The sequence below is a fragment of the Pteronotus mesoamericanus genome, unplaced genomic scaffold (genome assembly GCF_021234165.1).
Source record: "Pteronotus mesoamericanus isolate MK-2021 breed Mesoamerican mustached bat unplaced genomic scaffold, CSHL_Meso_final contig_163, whole genome shotgun sequence".
In the NCBI taxonomy this organism is placed as follows: Eukaryota; Metazoa; Chordata; class Mammalia; order Chiroptera; family Mormoopidae; genus Pteronotus; species Pteronotus mesoamericanus.
In genome coordinates this window covers 3491139-3508378 of record NW_026555064.1, presented here as the reverse complement: position 1 = coordinate 3508378, position 17240 = coordinate 3491139, and the positions used below count along the sequence as shown (strand labels likewise).

Sequence of the window (17240 nt, the reverse complement as noted above, 5' to 3'; positions counted from 1 at the left end):
AAAATCTCTAGCTACCTATTCCCTAGCAACCTATTTTTGGGGAAGGAAGAGAGCAGAAATATGAACAATTTACTTTCACATTTGTTCACAAAACAAAGAACCAGCAATGTCTAGTTTACTCCTACAATAGGTAAGTACTGATAGAAGCAACAGAAAGTAATATTGTAAAAACTGAAATTTTTTTTATAATTACATTTAAAACATAAACCTATCCTATCTACGAGCAATTCCCCTCTTAGAAATTTCCTCAATATAACGTATGTCCACAAAAATAGTGTGCTCAAAAATGTCCAGAGAGGTGCTATTTTTAACAGGCAAAAAGTGGCAATAGTCCAGAATCCTTTAAGCGGAAAGATACATAAAAATATGGTGAGATGGGCCCTGGCCTCGTAGGTAGTAGCTCAGTTGGTTGGAGCGCTGCCCAATGTGCCCAGGATGTAGGTTCGATCCCCTGTCAGGGCACATACAAATATCAACAATACATAAAAAAGTGGAACAACAAATTGATGTCTGTGTCTGTGTGTCTGTCTCTCCGCCCCCTTCCTCTCTCTAAAATCAATAAATTAAAAAAATATATATGGTGGTATGCTTGTACAATGGAACAATGCTCAGCAAAATAAAAAGAAATAAACTACTGATAAACACGGCATGGATGAACCTCAAAAGCATTATGTTAAGTGAAGGAATCCTTAAACAGTAGAACACAAACTTTGTTGTCTCCTTTTATAAGAAGTTCTAGAAAAGGCAAAACTAATCTACGATAGAAAAAAAAAACCCATAATAATAATTGCCTCTGAAGAATGAGGACAGGGATTGGCAGGAAAGATGCATGAGGGAACTTTCACGATTCAATCTGATTGAGGATTTGGGTTAGCACAGGTGTATATGTGCACTTTACCTTAAAAAACTGTATTGATCATTAGAGATCTGCATGCTGAAATGTTAGATTGAGGGTGAATTGATGTCTGCAACTTACTTTAAAAAGGATCAAAAAATAAGGTTGACTGATGGATAGAAGGATAGGTATATGGTAAAGCAAATAGAGTTAAAGGCTAATCATGGAATCTCAGGGATAGGTCTATAGGTGTTGGCTGTACAATTCTTTCAACTTCTCTGTATGTTTGAATATTTTTATAATGAAATGTTGGAAAACTGGTGAAAGAAAAAAAAATTACTACAGATGTTCCATAATGTGCACAATCTCTACTTATCCAAGATGGCATGATTAAAGATAACAAAAGATCACCTCAATAACTTCAATAAAATTCTCTAAATATAAATAAAATTATGATTCAATAAATTAAGATAACAAAAGAACCTGACCTCATCTCTAATCCTTTAAACTACTGATATTAATAACACTTTCCATCATGAACAATACCTGTTCTTTATTTTAATTCAGTAAATATTGATTATCTAAGATCTTTCACATATTTTCATTCCTGACATATCTCAAGTGTGGCTTCCTACATTTAACCCAGCATTCCTCACCCACTACTGCTGTATGCTGTTATGGTTCCTGAGCATATATATTATTTTCTAACTCCCACCCTTTGTATATGCTATTCCTCTGCCAAGAGGCCTTCTTCTCAGTTCTACATGCCAGCAAACTTCCTTCTCTCCTTTCAAAACTTGCTCAAGGTAAGCCTCCCCAGACTCTCCAAGTCAAAGGTCATGATACACTATTCTTTGTGCTCCCAGACGATCCTATGATATAAAGTTACAAATTATTAATAGTTATGATGAAGCACTGACATATGCCAAGAATTACTTATTACTCAATTCTCAAAACAAGTCTAACACACATGACCTCCATTTTAAAAATAAAAGAGAAAAACTCAAAAAGCTAAATTAACTTACAAAAGTAATCGGCAGAACTGCTCTACAATTCACGGTTTGTCTAAATAAGGGCCTCTAATTTCAACTGTTTCCTCATTTTGACCTTCTTTAAACTTTTACTGAGATGCAATTCACATGCCACATAATTCAGTACTAATTTAAAGTGTTTAGTTTTTAGTATGTTCAGAGTTGTACAACCACCACTACAATCATATTTACATTTAAACATGATTCTGTATTATAATCAATTATAAACAATAGTAACATAGTTTTCCAAAATATACAATTATGTATATACTAGTACTGACAGACAAAAGCATATCTGCTCACAAATGGAAAAAAGTTGCATTCGTTAGCGCAGCTATATACATAGTAAAAAAAATTTTTATATTTATATTTTTATAAAGTTTATATGTTCATATAGAAATATATAGAAATATTTATTTTACTAAGAAAAAATACATAGAAAAAATAATCAATTTCCAAATTCATTGACTGATTCAAGTCATTTCTGAGGAAATAAACAAAATAATGCTTCAGCTTTACGCCATGTAAATACAAAAAAACAAAAAATCAGTCATAATGATCCAAATAAAAGGAAACTAAGCAGTAGGCAGATTTCACAATATTTTCATTCCCTTTACCAACTATTTTCCTTATTATAAAGTGTCTATGTAAAAGACCAAAATCTTGAACAGAGATTTTAAGCTACCACATGTATCATGTATGTGAGTATAAATCTAAACTAGTAAACTATGCCCTTACAGTTTTTTAAAAAACAATTTAGAAATTTTAATCTACCACTACTCAAGATTAATTATGCAAGGACTAAGCATTCATATTTTTTATCACTTTGGAAAACACGAAGAAAATAAAACATACATTTGACACAACTTTGAGAGCCTATATACTAGGCAGGCAATGTGCAAAACTATTCCCAGCATCATTCTCAAGCACAGCTTAAGTTTCTATTTAAGAATCAAATTGAAATCCTTATTAAAAATTAAAATACAAGTATCTCTGAACTTTTAATATGTGCCACCAATTTTAACAAAAAGCACTTCATACTCATTGGCACAGAGAACTTGGAAGAGAGATAGGTCTTTTAGTTACACAAGCTAGTGTTCCAAACTGTCAATTAAAAACCAAATATTAAAGTATATAATGTTCCTTATGATAACTTTTTCTTTACAAACTCACTAACTTTAAGAATAAGATTTGTGAGGTACTATGCTAAGGACATACATAGATTATCGTACATATTCAACCAGCCCTGAGTTAAGTGCCACATATTATACCCATTTTAATGGTGAAAAAGAAGTAATTTTCCTAAGGTTCCACATAAAAAGAAAGCATAAACACTGGCGACTTTTTTTTAAACATGACCTAGGGAGAATTTTTTCAAAGTTTCTTTACTCTTATTAACAACAGACAAAGAGCAACAACGTCTTTCACATCACTAAGGTTCAGAAGTTCCATTTCAGAAATCACATCAGTTTCAAATACCACAAAGTTTCACATAAATGCTGTTTTATTTAACATGCAAATAGTTCGGTAAAAGAGAAAAGAGCATTTTAAACATAGCACTTTAGTCCCTAAGGATCTAGTTGAAAAGCCAGACAAGCCCTTGAACTTTATCAAGATAAATCCCTGGTATCCACTAATCACCAGAGAGGATCTTCAAATTAGATAAGAGCAAGAATTTTGGCATGGGAATGAACACAAACACCTTGCCATCCAAAAAGGCCCACAACCTGGCAGCCTTTCAGCAAGGTTCCACTCATGTAGCTGTTACTCTAAATTTTCCAGCTATTGCTTGAGAGTCGATAAATCTTAAGATATGAGGAGAGTTGTGATTTCTGACAAAGCATTCCAGAGATAAATACATGATCAGAGGGATGCTTTGAAATTCCCAGAGATACTCCACTGGTCTACAGCTGCATGGAAAGAGTTTTCAAAAGGTGTCTCTTGCTAAGAAAAAGAGGGGGGAACACAGAGCAGTTGGCTTGCCATCAGACAATACGTTAAATGCATACCAGACATGGAAGCTCCAAACAACATCCCAAAAAATGCCATCACCGAAATTCCCCTTTGTTTTCTTTTTTTTTTAATTTTTATAGTATTTTTTTCCATTACCATTTAACCCCCTTATACCCCCTTTCCCCTGCAATCACCACTCTGCTGTCCATGTCCTCAAGTCCTTTTTCCTTTGTTTTCAACAAACCCCTTATGCATTACCTAGGCATGGTTTCCTAAGTAAGTTCATAACCTCTTCACAGGAGGCATCACGAAGGCATAGTTTAATTCCTACACTATTTAAAGAGAAATAAATACCAAAATAGATGAAATTTGGGACATTTATAAGAAAACAACTCTCTTTGGCTATAGTAGCGAGATATATTAAATTTAAAATCTACTCTCATTTAAGCATGCCTGAGTGCTCAAGCTAAGATTAATAACAAATTTAAACAAATTATAAAAATGGAGAATATTTTAAAAACCTGATCATTTACATCTTTTCCAACTCTCACATGTAACCACTGTTATAAAGGGTCTGATGTGTACTTCTTGAGGTATATATGAACATATTTATCTGATTTTTAAAAAGATCATAAATTCCAAACTGTTTTGTGCACTGCTGTTTTCATTAACAATGTATCTTCAATAACATTTTACATCAATGCATAGTGTTCTTTTCTCTCTTCCGTGGCTGCATAGTATTTACTACATAATATCAAAAAAACATGGCACCAATTCCTCATAGATGAGCAAGTATTCTTGCACTGCATAACCAAACCACAGGGTCTAGAATGAGTCCACCATGGTTCAAGTCTTAGCTCTACCATTTATCAACATAAGTGCTTAAGTGACCTTGTAAGTATCTGCATCTGTAAAGCAAAGATAAAAATAGTATCTATCTACCTATCTAAAAAATGCATTTTGAATACAACTTCACAGAGTCAAAGCTCAATAGGTCTTAGCTTAATTATCGAATTCCTCTTGCAGAACATGTTATATTTGTGTATACCTTTTGTATAAACTTCTAGAGGTGCATTAAGTTTACATATTTTAAATTTCAATTAATACTGCCATTTGTCCCTCAAATAAATTATACCAAATGCCCTCTCAACAATATTAAAATGTGTCTTCATACCCTCATTAACTCTAGGTATGATCTTTGAAATCTCTGCAAAGATTTGTCACATTGTTATTTTAATATTTATTCCCTTCATTATTAGCGATATAGATCATCTTTACATATTTGCATATTAACAGTATTTCTCTTGCATCAGCTACCTGTTCCTGTCACTTGTCAATTTTTCTAGCAAATAAGTCATTTTATTGAAATATGGTTTATCATTTTACTGACTGGTTACCATTATATGTGTATACTGCGAATATAATCCTTTCATCTGTAACATGTACCTCAAATACTTAGTGTCCCTCTTATATACAACACATAACAGGAAGCAGCACTGACTGAGTGGCTCACTAGATATGATAGCTCAGTTTTTAGTCACTGAGTGATTTCTACATGCTAAGTGCTATCGAGTAATATATCTTCAGTATCATCTCATATCAATACCTACTGTTCTGCTTTTTTTTTTTTTCTCCTTTATAGTCTCCTTTATAGCATTACACAATTTAGGGATAAGGGAACTGAGGCTCGGGGCGATAATGTAACTGGTCTAAATTCACTAATAAGTGATACAGCCAGAATTCAAACTCAGTTTTGTCTGATTACTAAAGTCATTACTTTAATTCCTACATTATAAAGCTATTTAAAAAAATGAAAAGTACACTGGAATCTAACAACCAATTGATATACCAATGTTCTGTTTTTCTGGAAATTAGACTCTGCTGATCTCATCACTCCAAGACATTGACTTAACACTTTAAATAGTGGCAGAGGGGATAAAATGGCAAAGGACGATGGCAAACACATTCAACAAATTCTCCACTAAAATTACATTTTCCTTGTGTTCTTTCAGAGCATCTTAATTATCATAAAGAATTTCAACCAGTTTGGATATCCCATGTGCCAACACACAGCAAACCTGAAATAGAAAATGGGAAGATGAGAAGAAACAAAGAGAACAGGAGACCCAAAGAAATAAACACCCAGACAGAGGGACATTCTGAAAAGAATGTATCAAAAGAAAATAGAAGCCCACTGGAAGGGAATCCCACTGCCCAAATCGAAGACAATCTAAGCATCAACATAAATAATGTCGACAACAAATTATAATCCACTGAATAACACAGAAAGTCATGGGGCCATAGAATGAACTGAATTTGATGTGGACAATCCAGCTTCAGAGAAGCACCGCCTCTTCACAAGGAGTACCTTAACAGTGCGAAACCCACAGAACACCATTTTAGTAACTCTTCAGAATGAACATCACCAATAATGGGATAAAACGATGTGCCAGATGATAGGATGTAATATGTAGCGTCACCTTTGTGATAGTCCTGCCAAAAAGATGCATAAACTTGAATCTAATCCTGAGGAAGCATTAGACAAATCTAAACTGAGAAACAGTCTACAAAACATCAGTGCTATCATTTTCTAAAGCAGCAAGATCATTAAATCCAAGGGAAGACTAAGGAACTGTTCTTCCAGATCAAAGGAGAATAAAGACACAACAAAATGCAACACATTATTCTGAACTGGATCCTTCTACTATAAAAGGGGCATTATTGAGACAATGAGTAAAATTTGGAAGGTATGTGAAGATTAAAGGGTAGTGTTTTATCAATGTTACTTTTCTTATTTTGATGAATGTATTGTGGTTATATAGAAAATATAAAATATTCAAAGAGGATGGAGTATTATGCAAACTTATTTTCAAAGGACTCAAAAATAAAAGTTCTTCTAACTGACAACCTGAGTTTAAAGTTAGAGCTTGTTTCCAGATAAAAATACTGGTTTTTGAAAAAATGTGTTTAATAACTAATAGATACATGTCTTGTAGGTAGAATTCCAGAAAATGTATTAATAGGTAAAGAAAAATGTCAGGCAAATCAGCCAAAGGCTTCGTAGGTCAGCAGAAGCAGCAGAGTCAGAAAGCCACCGTCTGCATCCTCATGCTGCCAGGGCTCTGAGTGCCAGGCTGGATTTGAGCCTGGGGGACCCACAGACTGGCCCTTTTTTCCTCAAAGGCTGGCGCAGTGCTAACAGCAAGAGTGTGAGAGGCAGCCATCTTTAAAGGTACAGGTGACTTCTAAGTTGCAAGAAACAAACAAATATTTAACATATAACTTGCCAATGTAATTTTAAAATTGTTTTTAAATCATCTTATGGTAGTATTGATAAGTGAAAATTTGAAATGGCAAACTATAAAACAAAAACATCCCTGCAATTTTTACAAACTAGATCAAAACATCCATTTTTAGTGTTGAAGCTATAAATTTTGCAGAGTTAAAGTCTTGTTTACCCTTTAAATCTGGACAACTTATAAATATAAGCATACAAAAACCAAAAACTATTTACAGTACCTGTCAAAAGATCTGAACTGCACAGGCTGCTCCACAGACAGATCACCAAGAGCCCCGAGGCAGGGTGGTGGCAGAAGGGCAGGATCCACGGAGACTCCATCTGCTGGTATGTTAACCAGGCTGCGGAGGATGTCCTTTACGTTGACATTTTTTGAAACTGGAACTGATGGTGCAGCCTTGTTATCCAACTCATTTCCTCCATCATTTTTGTTTTCCTGAGATTTATTGACTTCTAAAGAAAGAGTGCACAGCACCTCACTGATTGCGTCTGGGCCCGCAATGACACTGGGAGGTGCCAGAGGAGACGCTGCATCCGTACTGCCCCCGACGCCAGCGGCTGTTTCCTCCCCAATGCCTGAGTCCCTCCTTCGAGCAGATGACGTGCTTTCAGATTCTTCCATGGAGGCTGGAGTTAATGGGCTGGAAGCCGCTGGTGTGTTTTCTACATCTTACCCAGAACCAGAAGAAAAGTACCAATAAAAACATTTAGAACCAGTTTTAAAAAGGTACATTCAGTCCTTAGCCATCTATTATTCTAAATTATGAAATCTATGGCATGTTCTAAAAGGCAAAATTAAATTACATAAATCTATAAAAGGTACTGAATTAATGCCCCTATAATCAAATTACATGATATAATAAAATAAAAACAATAAATAATAACAAAATACCAGAGAAAACCCGCCGACCTGAACATGGCATGTCAATGGATGGCAACACAAGGTTGAAAGCCATTGGCTTGCAAGAGAAAGTCCAAAACCCTTAGGATAAAGTACAAGGCTCTTCAATAATGTAAGTCCACTAGAACGCAAATGCCATCAGGGCGGAGAATCTGTCTTCTCTAATGCCCCCTCCCCGGCACCTATAATAATGCCTGGGCTTACACAAGGCATGGAAAGCAGTGAGTGGCCAATAAGCAGGGTTCAGACGACTAGTCACTTCCAACGTTATCTCCTGCTACTCACCCCATCACACATTACGCTTTACAGCGCCACATTCCTGCAAGGTGCTGAACATGGGACAGTTTTAGGCTGCTATGCCTTTATACATTGCCATGTCTTTGAACAGCAACCTTAGGACCTCTACCTCAAACATGGTTTCTACCATACTGCTAGAAAACTTGTTACTCCCCCTATACATATGAATAACTAAATGATCCTTAAGATCTAGTTCAACAAGGAGCACTCCCTTTTCTCTATTTGACTTTCATTCCCTCCAGCAAGTCATCGCTCTATTCCAACAAAAATGCTCCATCGTGTCAATGGCCACCGAAAACCTCCATCTCACTAAATCCAATGGTCAGTTCTCAGTCCTAATAGCACTTGGCAAAGCAATAGCAACTGATTATTCCCTCCAACATAATACTTTTTTTTCACTTGACGTACACACACCATGCTCTTCCAGTTTTTCATCTACTACCTCACTGGTTGTTCCTTCTTAATTTCCTTCACTTCTTTTTCTCTCTGATTTCTTGAGTTGGGGGACTTAGTACTCAGTCCTTAGTCCTCTTATTTTGCAACAGTTACTCCCGTAATGGTCTCATTCACTCTCAAAGTTTTAAAAATCAAAAAACAAACGAATAGCCCTGGCTGGTTTGGCTCAGTGGATTGAGTGCCAGCCTGCGAACCAAAGGGTTGCGGGTTTGATTCCCAGCACATGCAGGCCAGGTCCCCAGTAAGGGGCACACAAGAGGCAACCACACGTTGATGTTTCTCTCCCTCTCTCCCTCCCTTACCCTCTAAGAATAAACAAAATCTTTTAAATTCTTTAATTTAAAAAAAAAAAAAAACCAACCTCAGATGTTATCTATACTGCTTACTCGACATCTTTGATGTCTAAAAGCTATCAACAGTGGAAAACTGAATTTATCTTTGCCTGAACATGTTCCATATCCAACTGCGTATAATCACTCTTAACTGCCTCCATCTTTCAGATTTCTTCTTCTTTTAACCTCCTGTTTTCTCTACCATCAAAATACATCAAGAACCTGGTCACTAGTTCTATACCCTCAATCACCTCTTGCCTAGATTACTGCAATATCCTCATAACTGGCCATGTTAGACTGTTACATTAATGGTCCTCTTGGTCCGTGCCTCCCGGTATCTATTTACCCCTTGAGAAGTCTTTGAATCGGGGCTGGACCTGACTCACTTTAACCAACTGAATGAGTCAGAAGTAACAATCGACCATTTCTGTGCCCAAGCTTTAAGGTCGGGCAGCAGTTGCATTCTAGGAATCCCTGAATATCTCAGGGAACAATATGACTACCTTACTGGAGAGGACATGTAGAGACACCACATGAAGTGACAGAGGCCCTCCAAACTAATGGAGGAAACCAAGGAACTGAGCTGAGAACAAGTATCAAGCCCCAGGCGAACATCCCCAGCCAAGTCGTTTCAGACCATCAGCCACAGCTGGGAGCCATCTTACTGAGGCACTAAAGAGATGAGCAGAAAAACCACCTCAGACTTTCCAACATCCGCAAATACCATCTGGTGCAGCGATGGGCCCTATCAACGGTGCCCTGTCCAAACACAATTCACAGAATCATGAGGACAAGACTGAAAGAGCTGTGGCTCCGGCCACCAAGCTTCAGTGTGATGTGTTACACAGTGTGATGTGTTATGTTATAGGAAATCATAACAAAAACACCGGGTGTCCCTTGCCCTCTAGGGTATATTCTGAACACAGAACCCTGAGCGTAACTTTTAAAAACATAATAAAGACATAAGTCCTTTGTAACTCCTGTACTCAAAACCCTCCAGTAATTCCCCATTTTCCTTAGATAAATATCCACACTCCATTTCTCCTGGTTATATTCCTGATATTTTTCTGTTTGACTTTTCTTAGTATTAACCACCTTCTAAAATATTATACAACATATTCATTACATGTACTTATTCTCTATCTCCTCTCACAAGAATATAAACTACAGGAAGGCAGACTTTTTTATCCTTTTGTTCATGAATATACCAAGTACCAAGTAGGTACCCAGTGAATATGTATTAAATAAATAAATAATCTCTATTGGGTGGCAGCTATTTCTACATTCAATAGTTGCTTTTCTAACTATACATTTTAACTGGCAGCTACTTCTATAACTCCAATTATTCTCTGACTTGCAGAGAATAACATCTTCTCACCTTTTAGTTAAATGGCTCATTTAGGGAACAGAAATAATCTTCTAATTGCAACTAACTACATGGTACTTAAAATAAAGTAAAATATTTTGTTATTAATAAATAAGTATATACTCTCATTTTCTATATAAATGGGTTTCAATTCCAGAATCAGCATTTTAACCACTGTAAGTAGGTAACGTCCTACTTGAATTTTGGATACCAGGGAATAAAATATGGAAACTTACCAGGAAGGGACAAAGTCCCACTCTCACTGCCAGTCTCCTTAAATGACTGGCTACACCTCTCGTTCTGAGGTTCCAAAATGTCTCTGTACTTCGAGACCATAAGAACAGAGATAAAGTACACTACTGCCAAGGCTAAAAACTGAGCCTGTTTGCTATCCTCCTGCAGAAAAATAAAAAGTAGTTCATCGTGCCACTATTAAATAGCATGTCTTAATTTTATTTTACATGACAATATTTAAGCATGAAACATGTTAAATCCTTTGATATATGAAGAAAATAATACATTCAACTGAGCAAAAATCAGACAAAGTATTTTGGGAAAATGCCTACAACTGAGAGGTTTTATGCTTGTGAAACACAGAAACAGAAAAGTTGGCCTTTTTTTTTTTTTTTTTAAAGTAACTGAACCTGAAGAGATATGTCTTAATATACTTCACGGGAATAATCAAATAGTAATTACCATTATATATGAATAACTATTTTTACTTCTAATTGTAAGAATTAAAATACGTACAATAATGAAGTAACAGTTTTCCTAAAAGACCAACATTCAAGAGAAAAAAGGTAAGGTTATCGGACACAGAACAGGATGCCAAATGAATTAAGAGTATGTTAACTAGTAGAGATGGACCAAGTATCAGAACAGAATATACAGCGAATGCAAAAAAGAAAAGGGAAAACCAGACTGATCTCAGGAAGGGTTCCAGACCCCACCCCGGGCTCTTGAGCCCGCCCTCACATCTGCCCATCAGCAACCTCCTCGTTCAGTCCGATTCCCCCTCTTCAAAGGGCCCTTCAACACATCGCTGTTTCAAAACTTCTCAAAATAAGTGTGAACTTTTTTAAAAGAAAAACTCAAACTTGTCCACCAAATCCTGAAAATTAACCGTATTTTGAGTAGCAGATAATTTTAGGATAAGGGAAACAAAGAGCATGGATGCCTAGCAAATAAATAAATGGAAACTAATGGTACAAATGAAACTAAAAATCACTAACTATTGTCAAAACTTTGGACATGATCAACTTCAAGGCAAAAAAAAGGGATATCAGGCTCTACCTGAACACTCCCACTTGATAGAATAAGACATATTTGTAACCTGACAAGAATCTATGGCACTTTTGAAGCTCTTGTGTAAGAATTTACTAATCTGGATCAAAAAGATTAAAAAAAACCTTTCCCTTTTTTAGTAACCGCCCCTTTTCTCTAACCAGGCCTGTGGTCTCTGCCACACCGTCCCATCCTATCACACCTGCTGCCAGTGACAGCTACGTCAGAAATGTAGACAAACAACGTACTTGGTCTTAACTTCTAAATCTGTGATAAATCGCGTATGCCCACCTGAATCCTTATTTAGCCCATTACTGTGCCCAGTGTTTACTAACTGAACCCCTGGAATAAAATGTAGCTGTCACTCATTCAACACATACTGTGACCCAGGCACTGAGCTGTGTGCTTCATAAACATTCCCAACCCATCTGAACAAAATAAGGACTCAAGAAGTAATTTTCCTAAGGCTACATAGTAGGTGAAAAGGCCTATGTGGATGAGAGTGATTAAATACCTTAGCTCTTAACCTTGGGGCAATAATGTCTTATATACCCAATCGTAAGTCATTTCTTTCTTCATCAAAGTTTGCTTTTGCTAGAAGATTCTCTGACATAAGATTTAAGGCCTATGAGGTTTTTCTTGTTTCTAAAACTCCTATAAGGTGATTATATACTTTTATAATTTTAAATTTATAACTTTAAGAAATAACAATGTAGATAGGAAGTAGTCTAATTCGCTGTCCAAATATCATGATATAATAACTTGTTAGAAAGTTCCAAAGAGCCATATCATACAGAGCCAGCCAGGGTGAGGAGTTTTGCTTTTATTTTAAGTCCTTTGAGAAGACATCAGAGAATTTTTAAAGCAAAAGAGTTATATCATCTAGTCTAAATTTTTAAAGATTACTCTAGGAAACACAAAGTTACAAGGCAAGAGACTAACACCTGCTTAAGAAAAGAGAATGCCAAAAGAAAGAATCAGCAATAGTCGGTCCCCAAATGAATCAGTCAGTGAGTTCTGAAAAAGCAAAACTTGATGGTTTCTTAATTAAAGGAATAACAGCAGCTACCAAAAAGAAAAGAAAAAACTGAGATCTAGTGAGGCAGTAGAATCAAAGGGTTAAGATCAAAATTTCAAGAATTAGATTCCCCAGGTGCTTAACTGAGTTTCACCTTTTATTAGGTGTGCAACCTTAAGCAGATTTTTTTAACCTCATAACATTATCTTTTTCATAGGATTACTGTGTGAATTAAATGAGATAATACATATAGACCATCCAATTCTGTACTCAATACACAGTAAGTGTTCAGTAACTATTAGCTATACTATTAACAAATTATATACGTGTATAAAACTTAGTTAAGAACTCAAGAGAGGACTAAAGCACTAGAGGGGAGAAAATAAAAACTGAAGCTACAAAGTTTATAAAACACATATGTTATATAGAGCATCTAGTACTCAACAGCTCAATAAATATTAACTAATGACGATAGTCCAAATCTTGGTGAGTAGAATCACAAGTGACTATTATTTTCATATTTATACTTTTTCTATGACTGAACAATTCCTACATGAAACCCGGTCATTTTATATATCAAAATCAGCTAAAATAAAACTTTTTTCATCTTTAAAAAATTAAAATCACTACACACAGCACTTAGTTATGTACCTTTATACCATATTTACATTCCATTGGAGGGAAATACCCAATATTCAGTAAAATAATGAGCCATTCAGAGTTTGAGCATTTCATTACCCTCATGCTCTGGAGTTAAGGCAGCTGGGTCTGAATCCTACAGTTCACCAGCTCCAGTAGCTTGGCTAAGTTATTCGAGCTCTCTGTGCCTAAGAGTCCTCATTTATAAAATGGAAATTACAAAAGTACACAACTATAATAGTATGTTCTTCTTGTTAGTATCATTATTCTGATATATTAGCTCCATTTATATAAATAAAACTTTCCAATATTCTATGATTCTAAAATCATTGTCAAAAATCTGGTTTCTAGGCCGCCTTCTCTCTATTCAACTATTCTCTCTCTCTCTCTCTCTCTCTCCACACACACACACACACTCTCTCTCTCTCTCTCTCTCTCTCTCTCTCTCTTTCTTCATTCTCAATACTGTTGGGCCTCTGAGGAAATACATTTCAGCTAAGAGTACTTGAAAGAAACATTGTAACTTACGATGTCTCTGAAGACAACTGCCCTAAGCCGATTAATATCCATGTCTTGTAGGAGCCTGTCAAAATCTCTCACTGGAGATATACCACCAGTTACAATGTCCACAGGACTCTAAGACAAAAAATATATATACACATTACACAGATTTTTTTAAAAAATAAAATAAACATGGTATTCTGGGAACCAGAAGAACAAGGGTATAACTACTTGTTTTCCCTACTTCTTTCTCTGTACTTTTTTTGGATGCTGAGTTAGAAGTGGGGGGAACAGAAGGGAGCTATAAGGGAAAAAAACAAACTTCATGCTAATTCACCAAGCACATGAAATACAAATTGACATATTTGAAGGGAAAAGGTATCGTAGACACAAGAAAAGTAAACATTTGGAAAAGCAGACAAGATTAAGTATACGCAAATCTTTACTGTATATTTAAATACAAATATTTGAATGTTATGTCCACAGACTAAAATAACTATTTTAGAACCTCTGTCATATTTATTTAACTTTACATTGAAATGAACAAATAAATTTAAGACCTTAATCGTAAAACAAGAGCATGCTTTTTTATTTAATTAATGGCTCTGCACGCTTACCTTTGCCGCAGATCTCCCGGTGGGAATCAGGCTGTGCACCGTTTTCTGGCCTCTGGCTGCGTCTCCCCTCATTTTCAGTTGTGAATGCTGCTGACACTCTAAGCAGTTCCTGACTGCCACTGCACACACTGTTATTTATTTTAAGAAAAAGAATGGGTAAGAAAAGAAAACTGTAGTCAAGATTATGGAACTGATAAAAATCACCTACCCAATACAACTTACATAAGATTTTATTTAAAACAGATTACCTTCAGCAAAGTCCTAAAATGCCCCTGGACTTTCTCACCTACTGTTTGTTTTCTGACTCTGGTAGCAACTCTGTAGGGGCCACTGCTAAGCGGGAATCAATTTACGAATCTTAACAGGCCGCGGCTTCTTAGGCCTCACCTAAGCTACTTGCTATGATCTTCCATTAAGAAAAAGACAGGGGGAAAGACCATTGAAAGAGATGCCCAAGAAAACAGAACGCAACGTCTTGCCTGGTGTGGCTCGGTAGTTTGGAGTGTCATCCATAAACCAAAAGGTCACGGGTTCAATTCCTCACCAGGGCACGTGCCTAGGTTGCGGGTTGGGTCCCCATTTGGGACCCCTACGGAAGGCAACTGATCAACATTTCTCTCCCTCTCTCTCTCCATCCCTTCCCCTCTCTCTAAAATCAGTAAGCGTGCCCTCAGGTGGGGACTAAAAAAAAACAGAAAGCAAATCTTAATTACATGAACTACTCTAGGACAATAACCTATTACCTTCATTAAAGTTAAACAGTTAAACTGGAAACTTTTGTGTTTTTCTTATAATGTATGATTACAGCATGATATTAATATGGTGATAGAATATAGCATTTATAGGGAATGTTTATAGGGTCTATGTTTTGCTGGTTTTCATTAAAACTGTTTAAAAGGTGAAAATCATAAAAGAGATTGTAAAGGCTATGCAGTCCAAAATTATTTCTCTATACATCTCACCAACTGGGCAGCTACTTGAGTTATTTAGAAATTCATTTTGAATTTTAAATGATGAATTAGGTAATGCACAACTGACTATTAATTGCTTGACATCATGTAATCTCAATTTCCAACCAGATCATTAGCACTCAAGGAATCTGATCAGAACAAGAGTCAGAGAGCAAATCAGGAAAAACACAGTCACCTTAAGTGAGGACTGTAAGCACTACCACACTACCACACAGCTACAGACACAAAATTGAGAAAGAGTAGCATCCGGAAAGATATTAAAAATGAGCAATAAAAGTTGGAAGAAAAGGATGGAGGGAGGGAGGGAGAAGAGGAGGAAGACACGGAATCAGGCCCAGGAAAGTAACGTCAGTGCTACTTTTGTCACGGTTTGCATAAAATCAAGTCTGTCTGCATTACAGTGTTTAAAACCATTCAAGACTTCCTCGGGTCAGTCAGTCTCAGAAGTGCAGGTTACTTTTTTTTGTTTTTGATTTTAATTTATTTTTAAATTTTTATTTTTAATTGTTTATTCTATTACAGCTATCTCCATTTTTCCCCCTTTGCCCTCCTTTACCCCTCCCACCCCACCCCACTCTCCCACAGTCAATTCCCACTCTGTTGTCCGTGTCCATGAGTCAGCCATACATGTTCTTTGTCTAGTCCCTTCCCCTTCTTTCCACCACTGTCCTCCTTCCCCATCCCCTCTGGTCACTTTCAGTCTGCTCCATGTTTCCATGCTTGTGGTTTATTTTGTTCATTAGTTGATTCTGTGGAATAGATTCCACTTACAGGTGAGATCATATGGTATTTGTTGTGACCCCTTGTCTTCTTATGCCTGTCCCTGTCTGAGGTTGGAGGAAGGGAGGGTACGAGGGCAACACTAAAAGTAACCTGTAACTTCCTATAGTGTTGCCCTCGTACCCTCCCTTCTTCCAACCTCAGACAAGGACAGGCATAAGAAGACAAGGGGTCCCAAGTTCACCATGCTCTACTAAGTGATCTTGAACAGTTGCTTTCTGAGTCTCATGTCCATATATGTAAAAGATGGTGCTCGGATAAATTGAATTTTCTCTTTATTTTTTTCTACAGCTCTGAAAATGAGGGCAATACAATATTCCCTAGTTTCTGAATCTAATGCTTCTTGAGTATAGCAAAGCATGCTAGTATATCCATGTATTTTTAATTCTTGAAATGTACTCTTTTTAGGAAAGTGTAAAGTTTTTTTAAACAGCATTAACAAAAGCAATGGAGCCTAAATATTTTCATTATATTGCCAATGAAAGGTTTAAGGAAGTACACTGTAACAGAGAAAGAGTAGAAACACTAAACAAACTTCTGTATTCACATTCCAACTTCACCAATATATATTTTGAATTTTTAAGTTGCCTGTTTTCTCTGAGCTTGACTTTCCTCATGGAAAAAAAAAAAGGAATGCTGACCCATTGTGAAAATCAGCAATAATGACAAATTACAGTACTTAGTAAATGAAAGCTTGCTTTGTTTTGTTCATCACTGGACGTTTTCTTACTTAAAATGTTACAGCTTCCTTAAAATTGTTATACCAAGTTCGTTAGAACATCCTAAGTTTAAAAGTACTCCGAATAGCATCGCGAGTAAGATTAATCATTGTACCAAAAAAGACTAAGAACAAATATATCTCAGTTTATGTAACATATTCTTACTAAATAATGGGAAAATAGTTCATTAATTAGACTTTCCACTTCTAATGCGGTATTTTCACAGATTCCTTGTCTCCGAT

At 36.1% G+C, this 17240-nt stretch overlaps 1 protein-coding gene across 2 annotated transcripts in view; it reads right to left on the bottom strand.

Moving 5' to 3' along the window:
- LRBA (LPS responsive beige-like anchor protein) overlaps positions 1-17240 on the bottom strand; it is a 520386-nt gene that overhangs the window by 395819 nt on the left and 107327 nt on the right. For both annotated transcript variants that reach the window (XM_054562615.1, XM_054562626.1), the window contains exons 27-30: positions 14529-14656; positions 13939-14046; positions 10706-10865; positions 7339-7786 (exon numbers count right to left, since the gene is read on the bottom strand). In XM_054562615.1, the coding sequence (XP_054418590.1) occupies positions 7339-7786; positions 10706-10865; positions 13939-14046; positions 14529-14656 (844 nt within the window). The remainder of the gene's footprint in view (positions 1-7338; positions 7787-10705; positions 10866-13938; positions 14047-14528; positions 14657-17240) is intronic.